The sequence below is a fragment of the Mobula hypostoma genome, chromosome 27, assembly GCF_963921235.1.
Source record: "Mobula hypostoma chromosome 27, sMobHyp1.1, whole genome shotgun sequence".
In the NCBI taxonomy this organism is placed as follows: domain Eukaryota; kingdom Metazoa; phylum Chordata; class Chondrichthyes; order Myliobatiformes; family Myliobatidae; genus Mobula; species Mobula hypostoma.
The window spans coordinates 23,359,078-23,384,283 of NC_086123.1; the positions used below are offsets into that span (position 1 = coordinate 23,359,078).

The 25,206-nt window shown below is 38.8% G+C and overlaps 1 protein-coding gene across 2 annotated transcripts in view; it reads left to right on the plus strand.

Annotated features, from left to right (window-relative positions):
* Window positions 1-289: 289 nt before the first annotated feature.
* LOC134338554 (ABC transporter B family member 1-like) overlaps window positions 290-25,206 on the plus strand; it is a 142,935-nt gene continuing 118,018 nt past the window's right edge. Inside the window, exons 1-7 of one of the 2 annotated variants that reach the window (XM_063034460.1) lie at window positions 290-388; window positions 1,617-1,764; window positions 8,323-8,603; window positions 11,185-11,267; window positions 14,016-14,121; window positions 15,370-15,481; window positions 23,284-23,458. In XM_063034460.1, coding sequence (XP_062890530.1) covers window positions 1,653-1,764; window positions 8,323-8,603; window positions 11,185-11,267; window positions 14,016-14,121; window positions 15,370-15,481; window positions 23,284-23,458 — 869 coding nt within the window. In that variant the 5' untranslated portion in view covers window positions 290-388; window positions 1,617-1,652. Of the gene's footprint in view, window positions 389-1,616; window positions 1,765-6,221; window positions 6,330-8,322; window positions 8,604-11,184; window positions 11,268-14,015; window positions 14,122-15,369; window positions 15,482-23,283; window positions 23,459-25,206 lie in introns of those variants that run through there. The other variant, XM_063034461.1, reaches the window with a different exon arrangement.

Here is a 25,206-nt window from a genome sequence, read left to right on the forward strand (position 1 = left end):
GCTCCGTTCCCTGCACCTGATGCGCCCGAAGCTCCGCCTGCTGTACCTGGATCATGCTTAGAGCCCCGTACCCTGTGGCTGAGATAAGCCTGTAGTTCCGCCCCTGCACCTGACACGAGGCTGAAACCACGCCCCTTGCACCTGAAGTGCCTGGAGCTCCGCCTCCTGTACCTGGCGCGAGCTTGGAGCTCCGCCTCCTGTACCTGGCGCGAGCGTGGAGCTCCGCCTCCTGTACCTTCGCGAGCGTGGAGCTCCGCCTCCTGTACCTGTCGCGGGCGTGGAGCTCCGCCTCCTCCTGAAACCTGACGCGAGCGCGGTGGAGGTTTCCGGTTCATCTCTATGGGCCGCCGGAAAGGCTCGGAGTGAAGCCGAGCAGCGTCGGAAGCCGGTGAGTCTGTGGGTGTGTTGAGGGCGGTAGACACCGCTCCCGGCCCTGGCCCCGGCCCCTTCCTTTCGGCCGTCCTTTGCTCACTGCGGGAGCGCCGCGGCAGCAGTGAGCACCGGAGACCTGCAGTATCATCTCGGCATTCGGTGCCAACAGGGCCGGCGCTTGAGGACGGGTGAAGGACAGCTGGAATCGGTCTTGTAGGGGTTACATGAAAATCTTCGTAACTGCAAATTGCGGTATTTTGTAGCGACCTTCCTGATTAAGGGTATGGTTTGTTCGGCAGCAGCTTTTTGTGCTAAGAGAGCATGCAGATCCTGCCAGCATCATTGGTACTTTCGCTGGGAGATGGATGGGTTTCCAGGCTGACGCGATGCAGCCACTTGAAGGGCTGTCAGTTTTTCAAACGTGGGCTGCATCCGAAAATCAAATTAACAGAAATTGACTGAATTTGTTGCTTGACAACCCTTCAAGCAGTACATTTTGACTGGCAAGTGTCTTAAAGTTATCACAGTTGCTAAATTATTGAGCGTTTTCCTTTTGCCTATCTACAGTTTGGGAATAGTTTCATAATTAATAGGCTAGTCAGTTCAAGTCAAGTTTATTGTCATTTCGACCATAAGCTGCTGGTGCAGTACACGGTAAAAACGAAACAACGTTCCTCCGGGACCCTGGTGTTTGTAAAACTGCCTCTCAATGGGAATTTCGTTTTTGCACATGCTTTTTAAACTGCTATCTTTTATATGTCCTTTTTGCCCCTTAAGGTGGTATCTTCTGGTTTTGTCTTATTGACAAAGCTGTCCAATCTCTTGTATAATATCCACTGCGCATTTTGTAGAATGCAGTCAGATGGTTTTATTTCATTTCCAAATAGATTTACAATGGCTTCTCTGTATCTTCAGTGAAAACAATGGTAATGAAATCTCTTGATCAGGACTTTAAATATGGATTATTTCTGGAACCTCTGACAATTGATTAAACAAGTGAATCCTAAACTAAAATGACGTGCATTGTAATGCTGAAAAGACCATTTAAGAAGGAACTATGTTGCATGTGACTCATAGATTTGCTTAAGACAAAACTACTGAAGTTGAGAAGAATTACAAAGTAATTTCCCTTATACTGGCCTTCAGACCCCAAAACATGGTTGTGTGTGTCTGCAAACCATTCTAAATTGGGAAGCATTTGTTTAAATCATGTGATGTTGACTTTTGTTTTAATCTTGTTTCAGGCTGGTGTAAAAAGAATAGGAGAGACTGCAAGAAAAATGGCACAAGATAGTATATACTATTACAGATTGCCTGCTGTTAGATTCATCCCTCTTATTAATATAATTCTATTTGTGGATGGAATATCTACCATCATGCTCTGGATTTTAGGTAATGCATTTTTATCATTGTTGATGGCTAGAGCTAATTGATTTTAAGAAGCTTTTTATTCCCACATAAAGTGGGAAATTAAAAATATTTTGTTTGCATAAATAGAATGATGGCTTTTGATAACATGACTATATGATGCTATACTATATAGAATCTGTATGAATATAGACAGACTCTTCAAAGGTCCAATTTAATGTTAGAGAAATGTATTACAATATATATCCTGCAATGCTTTTTCTTCGCAACATCCATGAAAACAGAGAAGTGCCCTGAAGAATGAATCACAAGTAAACGTGAGAACCCCAAGGTCCACCCCAGCTGCCCTTCCTCCCGCGCGTAAGCGGCAGTGAACAACAATCACTCCTCCTCCCACCGGCAAAAAAACAAGCATTGGTACTGTCACCGAGCACCTAAGCGTGGGCAAAGCAATAGCAAAGACATAGACTTGCAGTTACCCCAAGCACTTGGCGTTATACTCAGCATTCGACATACCATAGATTTTCTCTCTCCCTAATAAGGGAGAGGGAGGTGTCTCCATTTTTCCAACAAGCGGGGAGACATAACAAACAACTCGCTGGTTTGCGATGTTAAAAGTCCGTTACGTCGCTTTTTTTGAACTCTGTGCCTGAAGATCGCAAAGATTCTGGGTCTTTGGGCCCATAGCAGATATCCCGACTCCCCTGATGACACACGGGTCTCCTGCCGTGAAACCAAGCCGCGATCCACCTGTCTCCAGAGCCCTGAGATCTTAGGCTTCCGAATTCGAGCAAGACTCTCAATGGCCAGTCCTGAATCCCCGAGAACAGGTCCCATTTCCGCAAAGAACCGACATCAGCATGTAACTTCAGGTCAGTGTCTTCAAAAGAACCCTGAAAAGGAAAAATGAAGATATTAAAGATGGAAATAGAGCTGTTTCCAAAGATGCAAAAAAGGAGTCACTGTTTAGCGCCATCTTAACTTCACTCCACCTCCTGAAGACTCTTTGATGACACTTTAAGAATTAAGACTGAAAAACAGCTTCTTCCCGAGGGCTGTTATGTAGCTAAGTAATGCTACACCCCAGCTTGCCAATATCCTTTGAGTGTTGTGGACTATCAAAGTCACATGTTGCATGTAAATATGGGATTATTTTTTAAATTAAGCTGCACCACACATTGTGAATGTCTGTTTTGCATGGACTGGAGTAGCACCGCAATCTCGCTGTCTTGAGCAATGACAATAAAAGTTCTATTCTATTCTATAGAATCATACAACATGGATACAGGTCCTTCAGCATGACTGACCAAGAGGCTATCCAGGCTGGTCTCATTTCCTTGGGTTTTGGCCCATATCCTTCTAAACTGCTCCTGTCCATATACCTATCCAATTGTCTTTTGAAGGGCATTATTTTGCCTGCTTCAAGTAATTTATTTCATAGACATACTACACTCTGTTGCCCACTCAACTTAAATCCATGCCTCCTCGTTCTTATTTCCCCCAAACCCAGAAATGATACTAACTGCCCTCTGTATCTATGCCCTTCACCTCTAAATGCCTCTATAAGATCATCACTGACGTCCGTACTCTGTACTTGTGAGACGTGCTGTAGATGTTGCTAGCAAGGTTGGCATATGTTGCTCATTCTTTTTCATCTTCGATAGGGTCAAGACCAATCATCCAGAAACACTTCAGTTCTGTTGAAGGAATTGTTTTAATACTGTTAAGGTGGAGAGGTCTAACATTTGAACTTGAAGACTATGAATAAATAGTGATATCATTCCTAGATAGGTGGTGGGGTGGAGATAAGTTTCTACCAATGGAAGTGTAATGTGCTCCTTCCCACCATTAGCCTGCAGATCACCTTTCAGTGAGGTGTAGCATCTGCTTAACCCTCTGATCAGGATCATTTAAAGCCATGGGCACAGGTGGTGGCTGGTCGTATGAGCAGCTGGTGCATATCACAAGTCCTGGTTAAGTGACCACTGACACCAGGCAGACAATCTCTGAAGAGTATTGATAATGGCTGGGGTCAACAAGAAGGCAATGGCAAACCACTTCTGTTGAAAAATTTGCCAGGAACAGCCATGGTCATGGAAAGACCATGGTTGCCCACGTCATATGACACGGCACATAATGATGATCATTACTAGATGTGGGCTGCAGAGGAAAACTTCCTGTTCCACCTTGAACATTTTAGAGTGCAGAGGCTACCAGTCTCAGTGAGGTATATTCAGGAGAGTTTTGATATTGCATCATATGAGTGCTACCCATTGTGGCCACACTAGGTTGTGGTGGAGGGAATCAATGTTTAGGGTTGTAAATTGAGCATCATTCTACTGATACTGTTTATGCCCCATGATTATTTTTGGAATTGTACTCGTGTTATGAAGAGTTGAGTATTTTATCAAACTCTTGGTTTGTATTCCGAAGGTGGTGGAGAGGCTTCATGAACTTGGAAGCCTCGTCATGACACAGGCTCTGCTATCGTCATAGTATTCATATGGTCTAGCTATGTTTCTTGTCTGCAACATGTTGGCATTGTTAATCTGCTGAGACTGGATCCAGACTATTGTGTACAGGCCCAGTCTTCCTATGTAAGGAAGGAAATACTTTTTTTTTGATTATAGGAAAGGGTTAGTTTCCTGGGGTGGCAAGTGTGTGCAGAAAGGACATTGAAGCTCTGATCTTATGAGAACGCAATGTGATCTGGATGCAATGTACACATTTCTTACGGAGCTCGACCTGGTAAATGGAGGGTAATGTTTCTTGTGTCTGGGGCATCTGGAACTAGAAGTCACAATCTCAAATGAGGGTTTGACCATTGAGTGTAAAGACTGGAAGAAACTTCTTCACACTTACAGTAGTGAATCATTGGAATATTCTGTTGAAGATGTAAGCATCAGTGGTTATCTTCTGACAACTAGGCATGAGTTTTTCCTCAAGGATATTTGTGAACCTGTTGGATTTTTTTCATAACCAGTCACATGTCACTGTTATTGCTGTGATGATTAAATTTATCGAATTTGTATTCACCAGCTACCTCACTCGCTTCCTGAGTTTTGAATGTTTCCAGATCTTTGATCCACAAATATTAATGCTTACCACTTAGCTAATATGCCACTTTTCTCAATGAATCATGACTCATAACAGTAAATTTGCCCTTTTGATTCCCAATCATTTCAGTTGAACTGAGCTTCTTGGTTCTGTGAGTCAAGTGCTGCCTTTGTGTGTTTTGCCTCTAGAATTCTGTTCTTTTGCCCTTTTGTAACAAGTAGTCCCAGGAAAACCTTATTCAAGTATTAGTAAGCTGGTTATTGGTGTGTGAGTATTGCTTAATAGCACAGCTGATGAGATCTTCCTTCCATCCCTTCGCTAATGATTGTGGCTACCATGATGAGGTATTAATGGCCAGGATTAGAATTGTTCTGCATTTTGAGATAGTGCCATTCCTGGATAATTTTCTACATTGTCATGTTGATCAGTGTTGTATCTGTACTAAAGACAGGGTTCATCTTCAAATACAATTGAACTAGATTGTGGTGAAGATTGACAACTAGCTTTGTATCCACTATATTGAGCCTTTCTTTTGCATTTAAGCAAGTTAGTTTGAGTTTCAGAAAGGTTCAAAGGTTCACTTATTATCAAAGTATGTTTCCATATACAACTCTTGAGATTCATCTTCTCCAGATAGCCATGAAACAAAGAAAAACCATGGAAGTTCTGCTGATAGGATCATAGAAAAAGACAGATTGATCAGCTGTCTTCCTCTTCTAGATGTAAGTGATTGAAAATATCTCAACTGTGACATTTTAGACTTGCATTTTGGCTTTGCTTATTGGAGCCATTTATGGGCCGATTCTTCTCTTGTTTATTTATCACTGGCTATTTGTAAGTGGATGTGGTAGGACAGAAGAGCTTTCAATCTGATTGTTGTAATATAATAATCTTAAACATTCTTTCAGTAAACTTTTGATCCTACTCAGTATTGACATGTTAAATAAACTTTCAAAGCAAGTGCAGATTTCCAGAGTTAATGTGTTATTACTTATCATGATGAGGTAAACACAGAAAATGCTGGAAGCATCTGTTGTAAGACAGAGTTAATGTTCTCAAATCAGTGACCTTTCATCAGAACTACAAAACTAGACTTAAGTGGATGAAAATCTTAATTAATGAGAGCACATGGATGCAAAAAAAACTCAATACCTGTCAAAGTCTTTAGTAGACCTAATTAAATAGAAACTTGCTTTGTTTTTTGTTCTTGATAATGCTGCCAGTTTCTGGGTCAGATATGGGTAATTGCTAAGTTTGGAATTAGTGGTTGACGGTTACTTTTTAATCATACCCTGGATCAAACTTTTGAACTTATGCAGACAAGTGTTGTAACAAAACTGCATGGTGGTGAAATGATTAAAATTTTTGAGCTCCATAAGTTAATAGTTTTCATACTCAATACATCTGTGCAGATGTGTCTTTTTTTTAAATAACATTTTATCTTTGTGTCCTGTGCACCAAGAGGGAAAATCTCATCCTTCTGCTTGTGTTTTCATAAGTAGTGTCACTGGCCTTCTAATGGAACGTTAAAGGTAGTAAATGAGTGGAGTAGGGGTGCACTTGGAATTGGGGGAACAAATTTTGAGCAGTTGTCTTGACATACAGTATTTTCAATAAAGTTATATCTGAAGAGTGATGTTCAGGTAGTTTACCTTGAATATGTAGTGTAGGATCTATGTATCTATTTTCTATCTGTATTGTATTTTGTTGTGTGTTTATTATGCCTAGTTAGTCATGTGGGTTGGGGCATGGTAGAAGTGAAGAGTTTAGTTGCATGCCAGACAACGGCGTGACCCGTTGGGGCACCCTTTGAGAGAAGGGTAGTGCAGTCTGATATGACCAGAATGAACATTAAATTTTTCTGAATGCTATTGGTTTCGCTTTGCTTTGGAAACTGAAGTAGAAAACCTCAGTTTATTAAAGAAGAACGACGTGTAGCAAAGCAAATATAGCTGCTCCTCATTTAATGAAGGACACTTTTGATGGCATCATTTCTGGTTTATCAGCCACCCTTGTGCCTCTTGTTGTCATTCTGGAGACGTGCAGCCTTTTCATCCCCCGTCTCTTTATCTCTCCTGCTGTTTGTTGTTTGTCTCTGATCCTGGAGACGTGTATGCCTCTCCTCCTCTGTCTCTTCTCTCAACCTTTTTTGTCCTGACTCTTTGATCCTGGAGTCATGTGGCCCTGGCCTCATCTGATTCTAGTTCTCTCCCTCTCCTTGCCACTTCCCGAGGACATTTGCCATCATCTCTTGGCTATAATGTCCCCCTTCCTTTTCCACGCGGCATAATTGGCTGACCATTTTTTTTTACTCTGATGCTGGATAGAAGATATGAAGCAGTAACACCAAAGGATGCGATTATTCTTGATGATGTGGTTGGCACTCTCCTAAATGGACGTGATATAGTCACTGCTGTCCTTTGACTGCAGCAAAGGGTTATATGGGTGTCTGGAAGTACGTCGTTACAATAAGATTTAATTATCTCTTATTGATGGGCGGCAGTTAGATCTGTCCCAATCCTGCACATGCTGATGGTGATTAGCAGAATGTGACCCTGCGAAATGGAGCTGCCCTGCCCTTTTGCTCCGGCAGGTGTTGCTGCTGAGGCTGGCCGTGCGCATGCGTCAGGCTGTCAAGTACCGATTTCCATGTTGGCCGATGGGGGTCTCGGGTGAAAGCCAGCCTGTTGATTTTTGGTGAATGAGCAATTTTATACGAACATATAACCCTGAACTTTGTCTGCATTCTGTAAGTTAGTGCATTTTAATTCAATTTAGCCAAAAAAAGTGCCGCTGTCATGCAACGTTTGCGCTAATTGGAGGTGACAAACAGACAGACAGAGCATGAGAGTTGTAGTATATATATAGATTCATGCTTTGTCTTTGGGCTAGTGGGTAGAGCTTGAGGGCGGGCCAGGGGTGGTATCATCTTTGACCATTTAATTCACTCAAATATGCTTGAATAGTTTTGTATACATTTAAGAATGCTTGGCTGAGGTACGTTTAATACACTAAGTCTGTTTATTTCATTATATCACTAGTTTTTGTTTAATTCGTTTTTATTGTTTTTTCAGATTGTTCATTTTGCTGGTTTCTTAATAAAAGATTGAATGTATTTTGAAACTATTGGATGGACAGTGAGCACATCAGAGTATCTTGCCCCCCACCCCCGTGCTTAGTTTAAGTGGTTTTGATTTGTTCAAAAGTAACCGCTACCTGTAGAATTATCGAGCAGGAGAAGGAAATTCCACATTAGATGTTCCATAAAGTATTTTGGATACTTGAGAATATTTAATTCTTTTTCATGTTTTAAAATGATAAAAGCTTTTAGGTATCGATAAAAATGAAAGTATTTTATTTCAGATATGTTGAAATGTAGAAATATGTATGTTGGAAATTTTCAAAGCTTAGAATTGACTTTTTTAAAAATGCATACATTTCATTCTTAATTCTGTTTTGTGGCATTGCCTTCCATTCATTTTGACTCTGATCTTTTATTTCACCTGTTTACTTTTTATTTCCAAGGTGGTCGCTCTCACTATTTGGAAAACGATGTACTTAAGTGGTGCTTCTGGAAGTCAACTTTTGATCTTGCGGCATTTTGCACAATGAAAACGTGTATTCTTATAGTAATTTACTTGACAATGGAATCTATTGCCCTGAAACAGATTGATGATCTTAACAATTCCAATCTTAAAAGGAAAAGGGAATTCCTGCACCTGATTAGTTTCACCATCTCAGGTCTCTGGGTTGCATATACAATTGCCAAAGGAATTACAGTTCTTGTCACGCAGAGTTATAAAGAGGTAAATGCTGCTTATGATCAGTGTAATTTCTTAAATTTGTATTAAACATTGCTTTAATAATTGTAAGAGATATAGGATTATATATTTTGGACAACTGGAAGCAAAAGTGTATTGAATCTTCCTTGCTTTGGAACCACCACAGTTGCAGCATAACCTTAGGGTAAATATTGGCTAAATACTGTATGTTTGAGGCTAATGGATTAAATGTGATGATGCTTATTTTGTAAATTACTTCCTATTTCCTTCTAACATAGAAGGAGGCTGCTTGACCCATTGAGCTTATGCTGGCACTTGGAACAATCCCTTCACGCAATTATTTCCTGGGAATCTATTTTCTGTTGAGTGCCTATGACCTCCATTTTGATTCTCATGCCACCTATTAAAGCAGGATAATTGGCTATTTTAAGTTTCCCATCAACCAGCCTGTCTTTATGATATAGGAGGAAACTGAAGCACGTGGGAGAAATCCATGAGGTTACAGAAGGAACATGCAAACTCCACACAGAAAGCACTGAAGCTCAGAATTGTACCTGAATTATTACAGGTGTGAGGCATTAGCATTACTGTCTATTACTATGCCCTGCAGCTGGAATCCATGTGGAGTATATTGGCAAAGCTTGGCCTAGGTAGGATATTGATGAATTATGTTACCAATCCCACAGTGGGTTAAATTGGCAAACTATTGAAGATCCCACGCATTCCATTTGCAATTCTTGTCCAGTGGATTAGAAAATGTATATTATTTTTATTTTTTCCCTTTCAAAGCACTTGGTGATCAATAAGAGCAAAGAGGTCCTTCTGCAGTTGTACAGGGCCCTGGTGAGACCACACCTGGAGTATTGTGTACAGTTTTGGTCTCCAAATTTGAGGAAGGACATTCTTGCTATTTGAGGGAGTGCAGCGTAGGTTCACAAGGTTAATTCCCGGGATGACGGGACTGTCATATGTTGAAAGATTGGAGCGACTGGGCTTGTATACTCTGGAATTTAGAAGGCTGAGAGGGGATCTTATTGAAGCATATAAGATTATTAAGGGATTGGACATGCTGGAGGCAGGAAGCATGTTCTCGCTGATGGGTGAGTCCAGAACCAGAGGCCACAGTTTAAGAATAAGGGGTAGGCCATTTAGAACGGAGTTGAGGAAAAACTTTTTCACCCAGAGAGTGGTGGATATATGGAATGCTCTGCCCCAGAAGGCAGTGGAGGCCAAATCTCTGGATGCTTTCAAGAAAGAGGTGGATAGAGCTCTTAAGGATAGTGGAATCAAAGGTTATGGGGATAATGCAGGAACTGGATACTGATTGTGGGTGATCAGCCATGATCACAGTGAATGGTGGTGCTGGCTGGAAGGGCTGAATGGCCTACTCCTGCACCTATTGTCAATTGTCTAATAAAGATAATGTGATTTAGGTTAATGCTATTCTCTTAGATGTTTAGTTTTCAATTATTTACATCAATTTTAATTGTTTTTAAATTCCCTGAATGTTGGTTCTATTTAAAAGTTATTAAAGCTGCTTCACAGCATTAACAAAAGTCATGGATGTCTGGCTCAAAGTTGTGTGAATTAAAGAAAATACAGGACACCCCTAATTTATGGCCATTTGGGTAACAGCAATTCATCCTTGGGGAATTCACGAAGCACTACAAAAAAGTTTAAGATAAAGAATAAAATGTAATCTTACAGAATTCGTGTGTGGGGGGAATAAAAGTAAATAAAGCACAATTTTTTAAAAATCATGTTTTTTCATGACTTTGCTTTATAAAAAATTGTGATAAGATATGTATGAACACAACATACTCCTGGAATGCAGAACTTTGTAAAAATTAATTTTTTAATTTTTTGCTTGAGGCATCAGTTGTTATTGTTCTAGGTGGAATCAGATCTACATCCCACCATCCTTTGTCACATATCAATTTTACTCAGCATGTATGAGGCTGTCTGTTTATTCTTTAAAACCTACTGTATGAAATGAAGTAACTTCACACCCCCAAACAAAATTGTTGTACAAATATTTTCTGTTCATCTTAATCTAGCAAATAATCTTTACAATGTTTGCAATTACCCTGCAAACTGAGGAACAAGACTTAAAATGGCTTTGATTTTAGTTATTTAGGTTTGTTTATAGGTAATAAGCTTCACATTTTCTGTCAAAAGAACTTCCTCTTCTATAGAAATAGTTTAAAATCCTACTTTGCATATAGTATAATGACCACCTTTATGGGTTCTATTGAGAAATGATCTGTAACTAGGAGCCATTAAAGTTGGGCTGTTTAACCTCTTCCTTCATCAGTGTTCTTGGAAAAAGGAATCCTGTCATTTCAGATCCCATGGTTTCTTTTAATATTTCTCCTCTTAGAATAGGATCCACTGTACATTTTCTCTGTTTAAAAAAGCATGATTTGTAATCTAGATAACCTGCATGTTATCCAGATCATTGATTACAGTCGTGTTACTGGGCAATGGTATCCCATATAAAATAGATAATATATCATACTGTTTTTGTGCATGAAGATTAAAAACTTATAAGATTATGTTAACTGAGTTGTTTTTAATAAGACCTTTTTTTCTCCCCCATTGACAGATGCATCTAACTTTCAAGATTGTTTGTATTTCTACTGTGGTATTCAGCCTGGTTGAGTTCCCCTTTTGTGTTTTTTGTAACAGGTAAAGGACACTGAATTTGTTGAAAAACTCTAAATGCATCTTAATAAGCAGTTATGCTTTGTTCCCTAGCAGTCTAATTATTCCTGAAAAATTTTATGTTCTGGGTGTAACTTTAGCAAGTAATACCTGACAAGGTGATCAGATAAAACTGAAAAAGCATGAATGTGATGAAGATTAATATTAAAGCTTTGGTTCATCTGTGTAACACTCAGGGCTGTTTTAAGTATGAACTTGACCCCATTATTACCAGACTGAATGCTAGTCTAGAATGTGCTGAAACTGTGTGATATTGTTTTCTATAGCCAGGTGTAGGGGATCTGTGGTAATTTCCAGGAAAAACTGGGGAATCTCTTGGTGTCTCTGCCGGCAATCTTTCCTCACTGACGCCACCAAAATATATATCAGCTGGGCATTTTTTATTGAACCTTGTTGTGGTTAAAACAGTTGTTGTGCCAGTGAAGTAGAGGACAGTGATTATATGTTGACATTAATTGTTTAGAATGGTGGAGCAGACTTGATGGGACAAATGGCCTAATTCTACTCCCATATCTCATGGTCTTGTGGTCTCAACGCCTTCCACCTTAGGCCACAAATTTATCAATCGCTCTTTATGAGTTATTAACTTCAAACTTTCTGCATAATCACTCAGAGTTGACCTGCATGTGCATGTAACGAGAGCTGTATAACTCATCTCCTTCTACCTTAGGCCACAAACTTATCAATCACCCCTGCTGTGGGTACTTTCTGGAGGTCCAAGATCCATATGCACCACGACCGCTGGACTAAGTGTGTAAATGTAGGAGGGGACTATGTTGAAAAATAAATGTGCTAGGTTTTCTAAAATTGACTCCTTCTACCTTAGGCCACGATCATATCAATGACCCCTCGTACAGTGCAGATAGCTGCAAAGGATTATTATATTGTCACAGCATAGTTCCTACCTCAGGATAGGATTAAGTGCTAAATTTTCAGAGATTCAAGACATTCAAATAAGGAAGAAGGCATGTAATATTACTGATTAAGGAAGCAGTGCTCTCAGGGAAGATACATTTAATTAAGCTAGAGTTAAGAAGTAATAGAAACATAGAAAATAGGTGCAGCAGTAGGCCATTTGGCCCTTCGAGCCTGCACCGCCATTTATTATAGACTGTTGGCCTGTGGGAAAATATAGAGAGCTATAGAAAAGGAGCCAATTCCAGGGTACAAGAGTTTTAACTATAAGAGTAGAGCTTATTTAGGACTGTGCGAAAGATTTAGGCTCATGTGTATATGTGCCTAAGACTTTTGTACAGTACTATAGTAATTTTATGTATTGTACCGTACTGTCACAAAAAGAAACAGATTTCATGATGTGAGTGATGATAAAACTGATTTTGATATTGGTCTCTATTGTGGACTGAGAGTAGGAAGGGGCAGGGAGAGGGGAATCATGGTGAGAAAAAAGAGGGGGGGGGGTTGAGTAAGAAGCACCAGAGAGACATTCTGTAATGATCAATTGTTTGGAATCAAATGACCTTGCCTGGTGTCTCAGAGCTGGGTGTGTCTGCATCCATGGCACCCCCTGCCCCTGGCACTTCGTCTCTGCCACCTGTCCCACACCACTCCCATGACGCTCCATACTCGACATTCCTAACATCCTTTGCTCCCGCCAGATTTACAAACTCGCTCAACGCTCCACGTTAACAAATACAGTGCTGTGCAAAAGTCTTAACACACTAGCTATATATATGTGCCCAAGACTTTTGCACAGTACTGTAGATAGCACAGTGATGTCTGACAGTTCCAAAGAACCAGGTTTAATCCTGACGTTGGGTTCGGTATGTGTGTGGAGTTGCACATTGTTCCTGTGATTGGGCTTTCTCAGGTAATCCATTTTTCACCCACACATCTCAAAGACGTATGGGTTGGAAGGTAAATTTACCACTGTACCCAGGAAATAAAAGCTGGCCACTGCTTAATATGCATTGTATGTTAATAAGCTGGGTTCTGTTTCAGAATTTTCCAAACTTGTATGGTAAATGGTGAGGTAAACAATGAGAAGCATGGTGATGGACTTCAAGGATATAAATAGGCTGGGTGAAATTGGGAGATGAATGACGGAAGAAATTTAATGTATTAAGAAATGCAATTGAAGCATTTAGTTAAGAAGAATGATATATAGACTAAATACCAGAAGCTTATGTTATGTTGGTTCAGCTGCCACTAGAATATTGCATCCATTTCTGTTCACTATGTGATTGGAAGGACTTCTAGAAGTTACAAAAAGATTTATCTGAATGATCTTGGGAAAGATGGATTTAAGTTACTAGGATATGAGATGTTTGTGTTATTCTTCTGGGAGCAGGAAATATTGAGAGATGATTTAAGAGGTGTTCAAAGCAGAAGGCATCTAGACATTGTGGAAAAAGATAGAACTGTTTCTAATAGTAGAAGAATTTAAAAGCCTAAAATATAATATAAAAAACAATGGAAGTGCAGTGAGTAGTCACCATCTGGAATCCACTATATGAAAAGTTGCTGGAAAAAGATTAAATTATTGTATAAGTATGCAAAGGAGAAAAATGGAGGTGGGGAATAGAAATAATGATCTTGCAGAAAGATGGTCAAATGGTCTTGCATTCTGTAATGAGTTTTTGGGATTGTATTTGCTCTATGTATTCAGTACCTAAGGAATGTAGGATGATCTGTTAAAGTTTTTGGTTGAAATAATCAGATACTATTGTCTTTAATCACTACTTTCTGTCTCAGGTTCCTGAGGAGGTTGCAGATATTCCGTATTGTGCAAAGCATTGAGGAAGAAAGGGACCAAAAAAGTAAAGCTGATCTTAAGCGGCTCTTCTCTTTGGCTAAAGATGTGAGTGCCGTTTATCGTCTGTTCAATGAGTATTTCCACATTAGAAGTAAGAATTTTGCATTTGACATGTAAGCCTATTTTGCATGCCTGGAGTTGTTTATAAGTAATATTGTTCAATTAATCAGGAGTTTTAAGAACTTCTGGTTGATTAAATAAATTATATGTATTTTAATTAAGTAAGTGATGGGTAAAATATTGTGCATATATACTGAATTTCAGAACTGCTGCCTTCAGCATGACATCTTCTTTGGGAACTGTGACTTTGTAAAAGAGGTGGTGGATATTCTGGTTTATAAATAGTGGATATTTGCCTTAACTATTATATTAATCTTTGTTCAGGTAGAGTTGTCTGATGCTTCTCCTACTATGGTAGAAGCCCCATAAAAACTCACAAACAGTTTTTGCCTGTTTTCAGATATTCTGCAGATATTACATGATTGAAGACGTCAGAAAACAACTGTGGCAAATTGCACCATGGATGTTTACAAGCCACCAAATTCTTTAGTTCTGTTGCTAAATGTTTGAATCTTTTGAGTGTCAGTTCCTCTTCATCTTATTTAAATTGAAATTCTCATTATTGGAAGAGGTGACTTGGTGTTAGTTAATCTATTAGAAAGTAAGTTGTAACTGTTAATTAAGTATAACTGATGGAAAAGATTGAGCATTAAGACTCTTGAGCTTAATCTTTGATTGTATTACTGAGTTAGTTACTGCCTGTTACACCACTGTCATTTGGAGGCAGCAATGAAGGTTTTCAACATTGCTGTTTCCATAACAACTTTTTTTTTTTGGCCAGTCAGGGTTGAACTGAACCCCTAAACCTGGAGGACCGATGGACGACTCTTAGTCTGGCCTCAACCCTCTGACCTGTTTAGCATGAGTGACCCTACCAAGAGTACAAGCACCTACTCCAGCCAACATAGCTCTCTAGGTCATTGAGGCATGCAAGTCTCCAAACTCTACGACAAGCTTATGGTCCTCTTGGAGGATATTATTGAGGTTTCAATTTTAATATCAAAAAGTTTGGAAAAGTATTATGATGTTACATATATTTTACACCATTTCCACATTGCTATAACTGAAGCATTTAAAGAACCAAATAAACTCCAACTAATCTCTGCTCTTTTTCTGTTTCTTAGTTATTAATTTATGTAAATTAAATATTTCCTTACAGTAAAATTACTTGTTGGAGATTAACACATGTATATCATACTTAAAGTAACCAGAAAGTATTTTCTTTTACCACAGGAAGTTTTGATTTGTCTTGGTGGGATGTTGGCACTTGTTGTCTCCTGCCTTTCACAGATAGTGGCTCCATTTTTCTTTGGCAAGGTCATTGATTCAGCAATGGAATCAATGGGTATGTGAATTATTTCCTTTTGTAGTAGTGAAATGCTTGATGATGTAGAAATGGTGATGTCATAAATGAATGAATTTGAGCAAATTGGTAAAAATTGTGATTTGAAGGCTAATTTATGATAAAATATCATCTACTGTATATAAAACTGTTCATATTTGAGACAGTGTCAATAGACCACATCTTGCTGGGTCATGCTTGCAGTTTCAAACAGAACGACGTGTGTTTAATCAGATCAAAACTTTGATGCATACATTATCACATGTTAAACACATGGAGCCCAGCAGCAGAGTTTTAGCTTGCTATGGTCCCTAATGTTATGCTGGGAAATTGCTTCTTGGATCTTGTGCCAGGTTTAATCTGGTGCAGGATCTGACTCCCAAAGATTTTAGTGGAGATTTTGGGTTGTTATTCAGAAGGCAAATGATGAGATGAGATTTTTAAAAAAATTATTTTGAATAATTTAGTTATTGAGTTTTGTATGTATTTTGGTGAACTGTTTTGAAATATTTTTGATAACTGTTGATTCTATTTAATTACCTTTTTAACGATAAGATATTTTAAAAAGCTAATTAAAAATCACATGCAGATTTTACAATTGGGAAAGCTGTGCAGGTTTTGTCAGCTGTTAAAGCTTTGAGTGGAGCTTTGGATTTCCTTCATTACAACACAAAATGAACTACTGCTGCTGAGACTATACCACTGAAGTCCAGGACGGTAGGCTTTATGCATCTGAACAAGTAAATGCGGGGTGTTGGTGTACTGTGCATTAATTTTTTATGTCGTGATTGGGTGCAGGCAGTATGACTTGAGTGTATCCTTCTGTTTCCAAACTGAAGTGTGTGAGTCAAAGCTATCCACCAGAGGGTGCATTGATGCTGTTTTCACAAGAAAGTAAGCAGCTAAATTCTGTCTAATTTGTCCAGAGTGTGACAGATGTATTTCTTGGTTAACCTTTGGCCTTGATCTAAGACTAAGGCCTTTATGTGTTAATGGTTTAAATGTATATGAAAGTTACATATTAATCGCTGACCTTAGAAATGAACTGTTCAGTAATCCTACTAAGAACTGAGTTCTCTGCTTTGAGGTTCAGTAAAGCTTCATTACTTAAGTGACTAGGCATGAATTGGTTCTTCATTTTTAGTTTACATTTCTTCAACAGTAAATTAATTTAACTTAACTTTAATACTATTTTCCCATTGACTATGACAAAATTTCAACTGTAACTATCTTATCTCACCTGCCTTTCCACAGTTCAATTGATGGTATTACACGTAAGAGGCTCCCTCATCTACTTTCTTTGTCCTTGGCTTCAAACTGAGGGTGGAAAGAAGTGAGCCAAAATTTTCAGTAGAATGAAACATATTTTAAAATCTTTTTTTTTGGATCTGGGAATCAGAAATTAACATTTGCTTCCCATGCCTAATTGCCCTTGAGTGGTGAGGAGATGTCTGCCTGAATCACTGTAGCTGCTGTCCTTTTGGTAGACATACTCCCATGGTAGTGTTAAGGAGGAAATTCCAGGAATTAAATCTAATGACTGAAGGATTTTCTATGTACATGCAAATCAGGGCACAGTGCAGAACTGGAAGAAGAATGTAGAACTAGTGCCTGTCCTTCTCTTCACTATACCAACCCCTGTGCCAAATAATTTAAAACACTGATGTGCACATTTGCTGTGTTCCCAAACACTACAAATCTCATATTAAGCATTATTTGCTTTATTCAGTAATTTGCAAATTAGCAACTAATGTTCCATGTTCAACTGTGCTAAAGACTGTCTCCTCCAACTTTCAGTGAGCAAAACCATGGAAACTTCTTTTGGTTTGAGAATAGAAAGCTTAAGGACTTGGAAATTGGAAATAAATTCAGAAAGTACTCAGAAATATAGTACTCAGTGAATCAGACACCACCTTTGGTGTCTCGTCTGTTGAGCTCTGGGTTCATGAAAGATCAAAGACCTGAAAGGTTAGCTGCCTTTCCACAGATGCAGCCCGTTCCTTGACACCTTCAGTGTTCTCTAATATTGCAACTTCTCAGTACTCTTTTTTTGTCTATCAGTGTGGTATCCATTCCCTCTACTCTATCTGAGATTAGATAATTTCAATAAAGAAAGAGCCACATGATCTGAAGGGGCAAAGTTGGCACCATTGGCGCTCATTTGACCTTAAAAGTCAGTAACTATTGGCATTTTCTCTTTAATCTGCATTTCTCGTTTAAAATTTATCCTTATGCTTGATTGTTAAACTTCATTTCTATGTATTGATTTATACAGTTGTTCATTACTATTTACTCAATTTTCTTCCATACTTCTATGCAATATTGTTTTTCCATTTTGCTTGCTGGCCCAAATCAAAATGATGATTCCAGTATCATAAAAGTAATAAACTTCCTATTAAAAGTCAGTTTGAATCTGGCAGCAATTTAGATTTTAATGCTCTGAACAGTTTTATTTTGGTTGGAAGCATTTACCTTTCTCAAAAGTTTGAGCTTGTTAATTTTGTCTTTGATCACCAATAGCAGTACCAATGAGGTAGCTAGAACTGTTAATTATAGTCATAAATTTGTTGATGTAAATTGAAATATTTTCAGCTAGTGTGAGTAGGTGACATCTTGCAACACCATACTTGGAGTGAGTAATCTGAACTTAGCCAGATGGATCCTGTGGATAAGTTCTTTCCAACAATAACTTTCATTCACAGCTTGTTTAGGCTGAAACTTTGATATGACAAACTCAAGCTGGGGCTTGCAAGGAGGTGGAGGGAGCATGCAGTGAGGACTTAGGTAGTGACAGATCACAGGATACAGGATGATGATGGCGAGAGAGTCCCTCTCTCTCCCATCTTTATTGATGTGTGATCTTAATTTGGGGCATCATGATAGTGTAGTGGTCTACAGTACCAGTGACCTGGGATCAATTCTCACTGCTACCTGTTAAGAGTTTGTACTTTCTCGTCGTTAGTATGTGGGTGCTCTGGGTGCTTCAGTTTCCTTCCACAGTACTGGTTGGTAGGTTAATTGGTCATTGTATATTGTCTCATGAATAGGCTAGGACTAAATTGGGGGATTGCTGGGCGGCGCGCCTCAAAGGGCCAGAAGAGCCTATTCTGCACTGTATCTCAATCAATAATTTTGCAGCACAAAAAGGCACTCTCTGAATTTTAAAAGTCTGACCACTTCTTCAAAATGTGAGGCAGCATTTGAAGTCTCATTGTTATGTTCCTCCACTTAAACTGGTGTTTGAATCCCATTTGCCAGTGCAGTTTGAATTCCCTTTATTTTTCTTTCCTTGTTCTATTCCTTTAATCTGTATTAATGTTGACATGTCTCTTCCCCATAGCCTTGATAAAGCAAGATTTTCTGTTACACCCGTTCAAAGCCACGACATGCTCATTTGTTTAAGCTTTGAAACATTGAAAAGTCTTTTTATCTTTTCTGCCCCTTGTCTATCTCTACAAGGTAACAATCTTTTTTGATCCTATAGAAACTGTTCAACTTCATGTGTTTCTTGGTATTTGTATTTCTTAATGCTCAGACAAAACTTTTATTTTTATTTTCTCATTTTAAAGCATTTTTCTATTCAACTTGTTACTCAAAAGTGTAAAATAAAATTCTATTCAATGGACCCCAGTGATAATCTTGTAATGGTACAAAAGTCCATGTGTAAAATGATTTTTCTCCCCTGAATCTGTTTATGTTATTTACTCAAAGAAGGTATCAAGCATATCAAAGATAAGCATCTGAAATAAAAGACCAAAAACATAATTAGGGTGCTCCCTTTTTCCTTTAAATAATACTGAGTTCAGATGAGACCACCATGCCTTGTAAGAACCAATTTACCAATGCTGTCAGCTCATTGTAATAATCCCTTCCGGGTTTATAACTGAAATATTCAATATTTGGTACTGTACAAAGTTAAATTGTATCACTGCTTATCTCTAAATCAACGATTATGCTTTAAGCGTGTTTTATGTTTGCTTGTTTGCCACAGAATCCTGATCTTTTATTGAATGTTCAATCCTTTCTCTTTTTCTTTTGGGAAAGTATTCCGAAAATATTAAATCTTAATACTCAAGTGTATCCAAGTATTATTTTCTTTACTCTTTCAACTAAGCCTTCATCTTCCATTTCCTATTTTTAGTCATTATTCTCAAATCTTTACTCTAATTATTTTACTAATTCATCTCGCTAATTATCTTTAACATTTAGTTCATCTGCTTGGTGAGGTTATTGATGGTGTTTTGTTTCAATTTGAAGCTGTTCAATTTGGCGTGGAGGAGAAGTAAGAATTATTGCCCTCTGCATCAGTTTATAAAGCCGCATGTTGACCTTAATCTTCCTTTTTATAACCTGTTCATTGTTCCCTTCATTCGCACCTTCTCTGGTTAAAGGGAAGCCCCATATAAAGGGGCCTGGATCTCATCTAGGCATCAGCGATTGGCAGCTAGCACTCATGCCACATATAAACCAGGCAGTGTTCAGCTTCAGAATGAAAAGGAACCAAGTATTTTTCTTGATATGCAAAGGCACACTATTTAACCTGCCATTCACTATTGATCAGAAGCTTTGATTGTTAAAATCCTTGGCATGATTACTAGGGGTGTATAGATGCTGGCTACTCTGTACAATGAGCACTTGGCTCCTGATCCCTTATAGTTTATCTCGCCATCAAAATGTCTTGCGTTAACAGTGTCTTGCAGTAGTTCAGATTCTTTTTGATGAATACATCTGTGATGGTCAAGATAGTCTCTTCTTAAACCAGTGCATTATACTATGTGATTGTTAGTGAGCCGAAGAAGGCATCTGTTAGTCTTGCCAGACCGTGGATCTGCGCCTGGAAAGTCTTCACTCTCCAGGGCGCAGGCCTGGGCAAGCTGTATGGAAGACCAGCAGTTGCCCATGCTGCAAGTCTCCCCTCTCCATGACACCAATGTTGTCCAAGGGAAGGGCATTAGGACCCATGCAGCTTGGCACCAGTGTCGTCGCAGAGCAATGTGTGATTAAGTGCCTTGCTCAAGGACACAACACGTTCCCTCGGCTGGGGCTCGAACTCACGACCTTCAGGTCGCTAGTTCAATGCCTTAACCACTTGGCCACATGCCCACAAAGTGAGTGAGCCACTAACTTTAGTAATTGCCTTTTTCACTGCTGGAGGACTACTGGCAAGTAGCTTGCCAGAACAATTGCACAAGCACTTTGTAACTCATCAGAAAGACTGCCACATGCAAAAGAGATCAGGAAATACTTAGCAGGTAAGGCAGCTTCAGTGGGGAGAGAAATAGTTAATATTTCAGTTTGATGATTTTTAATTAGAGCCAGGGAAAAAAGTGGGAGAGGAGTGTGGCAGGTTCAGGAAACAGGAAGTGAAGATCAGGAGGGTTTCAATGATTCAAGTGATGGTACTAATTTGAAGGTGACTTAAAAACTTGTGAATAATGAAAGGTAAGTTCAGAGGTGGTGTGAATAAAGAGGCAGTGTACAAAATCTGACATATATCCAAGATGAGAGAGTTGGAAAAAATGGCTGGGCTGTTAATTAAGCTTAGTGTGGAAATTTGAGATTGTTTGCTAATAGTGTAATATGACACTTTAATAAGGTTTATAATCCCTCAAAAACTGTCTGATAGAAGAATTGAAATTTATTGAATAATCGAGTCTTAATTTGAATATGCTAAATTATTTCATATACAGGTGTCCCCCGCTTTTTGAACATTCGCTTTACGAAACCTCACTGTTAGGAAAGACCTACATTAGTTACCTGTTTTCGCTAACAGAAGGTGTTTTCACTGTTACAAAAAAGCAGCGCGCGAAAAAAAGGCAGCGCACGCCACGAGCAGCCGCTCTCCCCCGGATTCGGAACGGCATTCTCGCCGGCATTGCTTTAACACATGCCTGTGAGTAGCCGTTTGCAAGATGAGATCTAAGGTATTGGAAAAGCCTAAACGAGCTCGTAAGGGTGTCACACTTAGCGTAAAACTAGACATAATTAAGCGTTTCAATTGTGGTGAACGAAGTAAGGACAACGTGAGTTTGGCTTGTGGAAGTTGACGAAGATGATGTTGAAGAGGTTTTGGCATCCCATGACCAAGAACTGATAGATGAAGAGCTGGTGCAATTGGAAGAGGAAAGAATAACAATCGAAACCAAATGAATAATGATAAAGTACGACTTTAATTTTGAAAGGGTACGTCGGTTTAGAGCATATTTGCAAGATGGTTTGAGTCCTTACAAAGAACTGTATGATCTAAAAATGCATGAGGCTCAGCAGTCAAGCAAGCCTTCCACATCAGCCACAGCAGACAACGAACCTCGACCTTCGACATCGAGACAGGCAGAGATGGGAGAAGATGACCTGCCTGCCCTGATCGACGATGAGATGACACCCCAGTGTCCCACCACCCCAACCTCCAGGCCGCGGACAGATACCGATTTGCGGAGAATGCAGCGGGAGCCAGGAGACACACAGCACATCTTTAAGAAAAAAGCCGAAATAATCATGCTAATTAATTAGGTGCCGCCCAGCACGTAATTGTCAGCCCAGATCAGAGATGATTGCCAATTGCGTCGCCTCTGATCTGGACCGACATTTACGTGCCGGGTGGCACCTAATTAATTAGCTTGTTTGTTTCGGCTTTTTTCTTAAAGATGTGCTGAGTGCGTCCCGGCTACTGATGCGTTCTTCGCGGATCGGTAACAGTTCGCTGCCCAGAGGGTGGGGGCCACTGCAGCACCCAAACTCCAACGGCTCAGCCTAACACACCATCATCAGTGTGCTCTGCGCTGTCTTCCCGATTCCCGTGATACTACACTGTACATACATTATTTCTACTTTATATCAGCTGTGTATTTTTACGTGTTATTTGGTATGATTTGGCAGCTTCATAGCTTAAAGGTTACTGGAGAGCGCTTGCGCCGTGTTTCTGCCGATGGCGCTTGCGTGAGATTTTCGCTACGGAGAACAGTGCCGGCAATGATTGTGGAAAAGTATTTCTACTTTATATAGGCTGTGTATTTATCATATCATTCCTGCTTTCACTATATGTTACTGTTATTTTAGGTTTTATGTGTTACTTGGCATGATTTGGTAGGTTATTTTTGGGTCTGCGAACACTCACAAATTTTTCCCATATAAATAAATGGTAATTGCTTCTTCGCTTTATGACATTCCGGCTTATGAACCTTTTCATAGGAACGCTCTACCTTCGGATGGTGGGGGAAACCTGTATTAAAAATACTTTTTGATTTTTCTTCCACAATCTAAGTTTCCTTTCCTCATTTTATTTCTCTTTCTGTGACTGATTTGACCTTGTGAATTTATCAGTTCACAATTTTAACCATTACACACAAATTATAAAGGTGAAAGGAATTTGTAATGAAGCAGGAGGTGAGGTGCCGCATTCTGGAAATATAAGGGTATTTTTGGTTTCTAGATCTGATTAAAAGTCATTCCATAAAGAATTTTGTTGCAAGGAATCAATAGAAGAAAACATGAACAATGGGATGTAAATTAGAAGTGTGTTGCAAAGGGTCTTTCTTGACTTGATTTCAGTCAGCTATGTCATGGATACACGTACAGTTTGGCATAATATAGTAAAGCTTTATCATAGTTGATGAATAGCAAATGCATTTAGTTATTCTACATAATTAGACAAATATTATCCCCTTTCTATTTTCTATGCAGTAAATGAGAAACAAAAATATGGAGGAAAAGGAGCATTAGAAGTCTTATTATAACTCTTCAGTCTATCTAATCTTCAATTTAAAAAAAAAATCAGTTTATATGATTGCTTTTTGTTTCCCTTTCAGAGGAACTTGACAGAATGATTCTTATTCTCTTCGGCATATATGTTGGTGGTGCTGTTTGTTCATTTTTCCGTGCCTACTTTTTTACTCTGGCGGGTCATAGGCTGGTGGCCAGACTGCGGAAAAGACTTTTTGGGAGCATTATAAAGCAAGAAATTGCATTTTTCGATGAAAACAGGTGGGTGCCATGGATTTGGAGAATGACCAGCCTTTTAATTGTAATAAATCAAAGGCTTTAAATGCAGAGGCTTGTCAAGATTAGCTCTTTGGAATTTAGGCTGTACTCAATAAACTGTGATAACATTTTTATGACATTTATTTTTCTTTTCATTCCTTTAAGTTGCTGCTTAGCTCAAACTGGTTCCTGAGTATAATTTCTGAATTCAGAACTGTCTTGAATGAAAATGCAAATGTGAAAATCATTTAATTGGATACTTGGATACATTTCTCCCTTGTATCTTAACAGGATGAAAATGTAATGGACATGTCTCAAGACTTCTCAACTTTGTTCATATTGTAAAAAGAGATGGACACACCTTACAGAATCCCTCCCAATAGTTAAAGATCAATCATGCTGTAGATTTCAATGTCTAATGTGCTATCTCACCTAATGATGAAAAGTACCTACGTGATTTAAACATTCTGAGTTTAGTGGTAATTTGTGATATGGCTGTGCAGCAAAACAAATGTTGTATGGTTACTGAAGAAAGCATTCTAAACTATTATTAATTCAGTGTGCATCCGACAAGGAGCCCTAGCTTTAGCACATCAGAATTTCAGATAATGCACACAATAATTAGAAAACTATTAAATCCAAACCTAAAGAAAATTTGATGTTTCAGAAATGTGTCCTTATACAATTGGAACAACTTAAATTGTGATATTGACCATGTAGACAATGGACAGATGATTTTAACATTTTTGTCTGCTTATAATGAGAAAATTACGTTTGTACTCAATTTTCTTGTACGTAGCGTGAGAGACTTTGAAGGTACCATCTTGCATGCTGAATGATCAGAAGTATAAAACTCTTTTCATGCTGAGGAGTTGCAAATTGAGTGAGAAATATTGAAGACTGGTGTGATGCCAAACATTTGCAAGTGCCTAGTGAAATACAGGCATTGGTTACTATCATTTAACATCAGGACCAGTTGACATAATGCGGCACCTATGGTTGTGGACTTGAAGGGACGGAACTTAAAATGATGAATGTTAGTTGTCAGATACCTATGGACTCACCATGGGAAATCATCTTAAAATCTTATTCTATATTTCTAATTTATCTAATCCCTCTAATTGTGATACATCAGATTGTGAATCTCTACTGGTTCCTTATTCAATAATTGGAAGGAGGATGTCCTTAAGTAAAATATTTTGGCAGGTTTGTTTCAATTGATTAGGTAGAACAAGCAAACACAAACAACAGATTGGTTATAATTTCAAGAAGAGATTCATTATTTGAACAATTTTCTTGTTTTGCAAAATTACAAGATGAAACTTTAGATGCACTGAGCATTTTAAAGCAGAACAGTAGGACTTGTTGCAGTAGTTAAGATGAGGAATGTATTTGTGTAATAAAAGCTGTCTAAACTTATTTTAAAATTTAATTATTTTCAGACTTGTAGCATCTTTCTGACTTGTGCCTTGATGGGCATCTCCATGTAAAACATCTGCTGCAATTGAAGGAAGTGGAGCAGGTTTTTGTTTTGAGCCCTAGTCCTCTTTTCAACTAGTTGAGCTTTCTGTTTCTCCTTTTCTCTTATTTTCCCCTGCACAGTCAGCCTCTGGAAGTTCTGACCACCAGCGGCTATTTTAAATTAAGTTAGTTAAGTTAAGTTAGTTAATTAAGTCAGTTAAGCTTTTTCCCTATGTCTTACATATGCAATTTAGTCCTCACTATGGTAGAGGAACGTGCATGGGGCATAC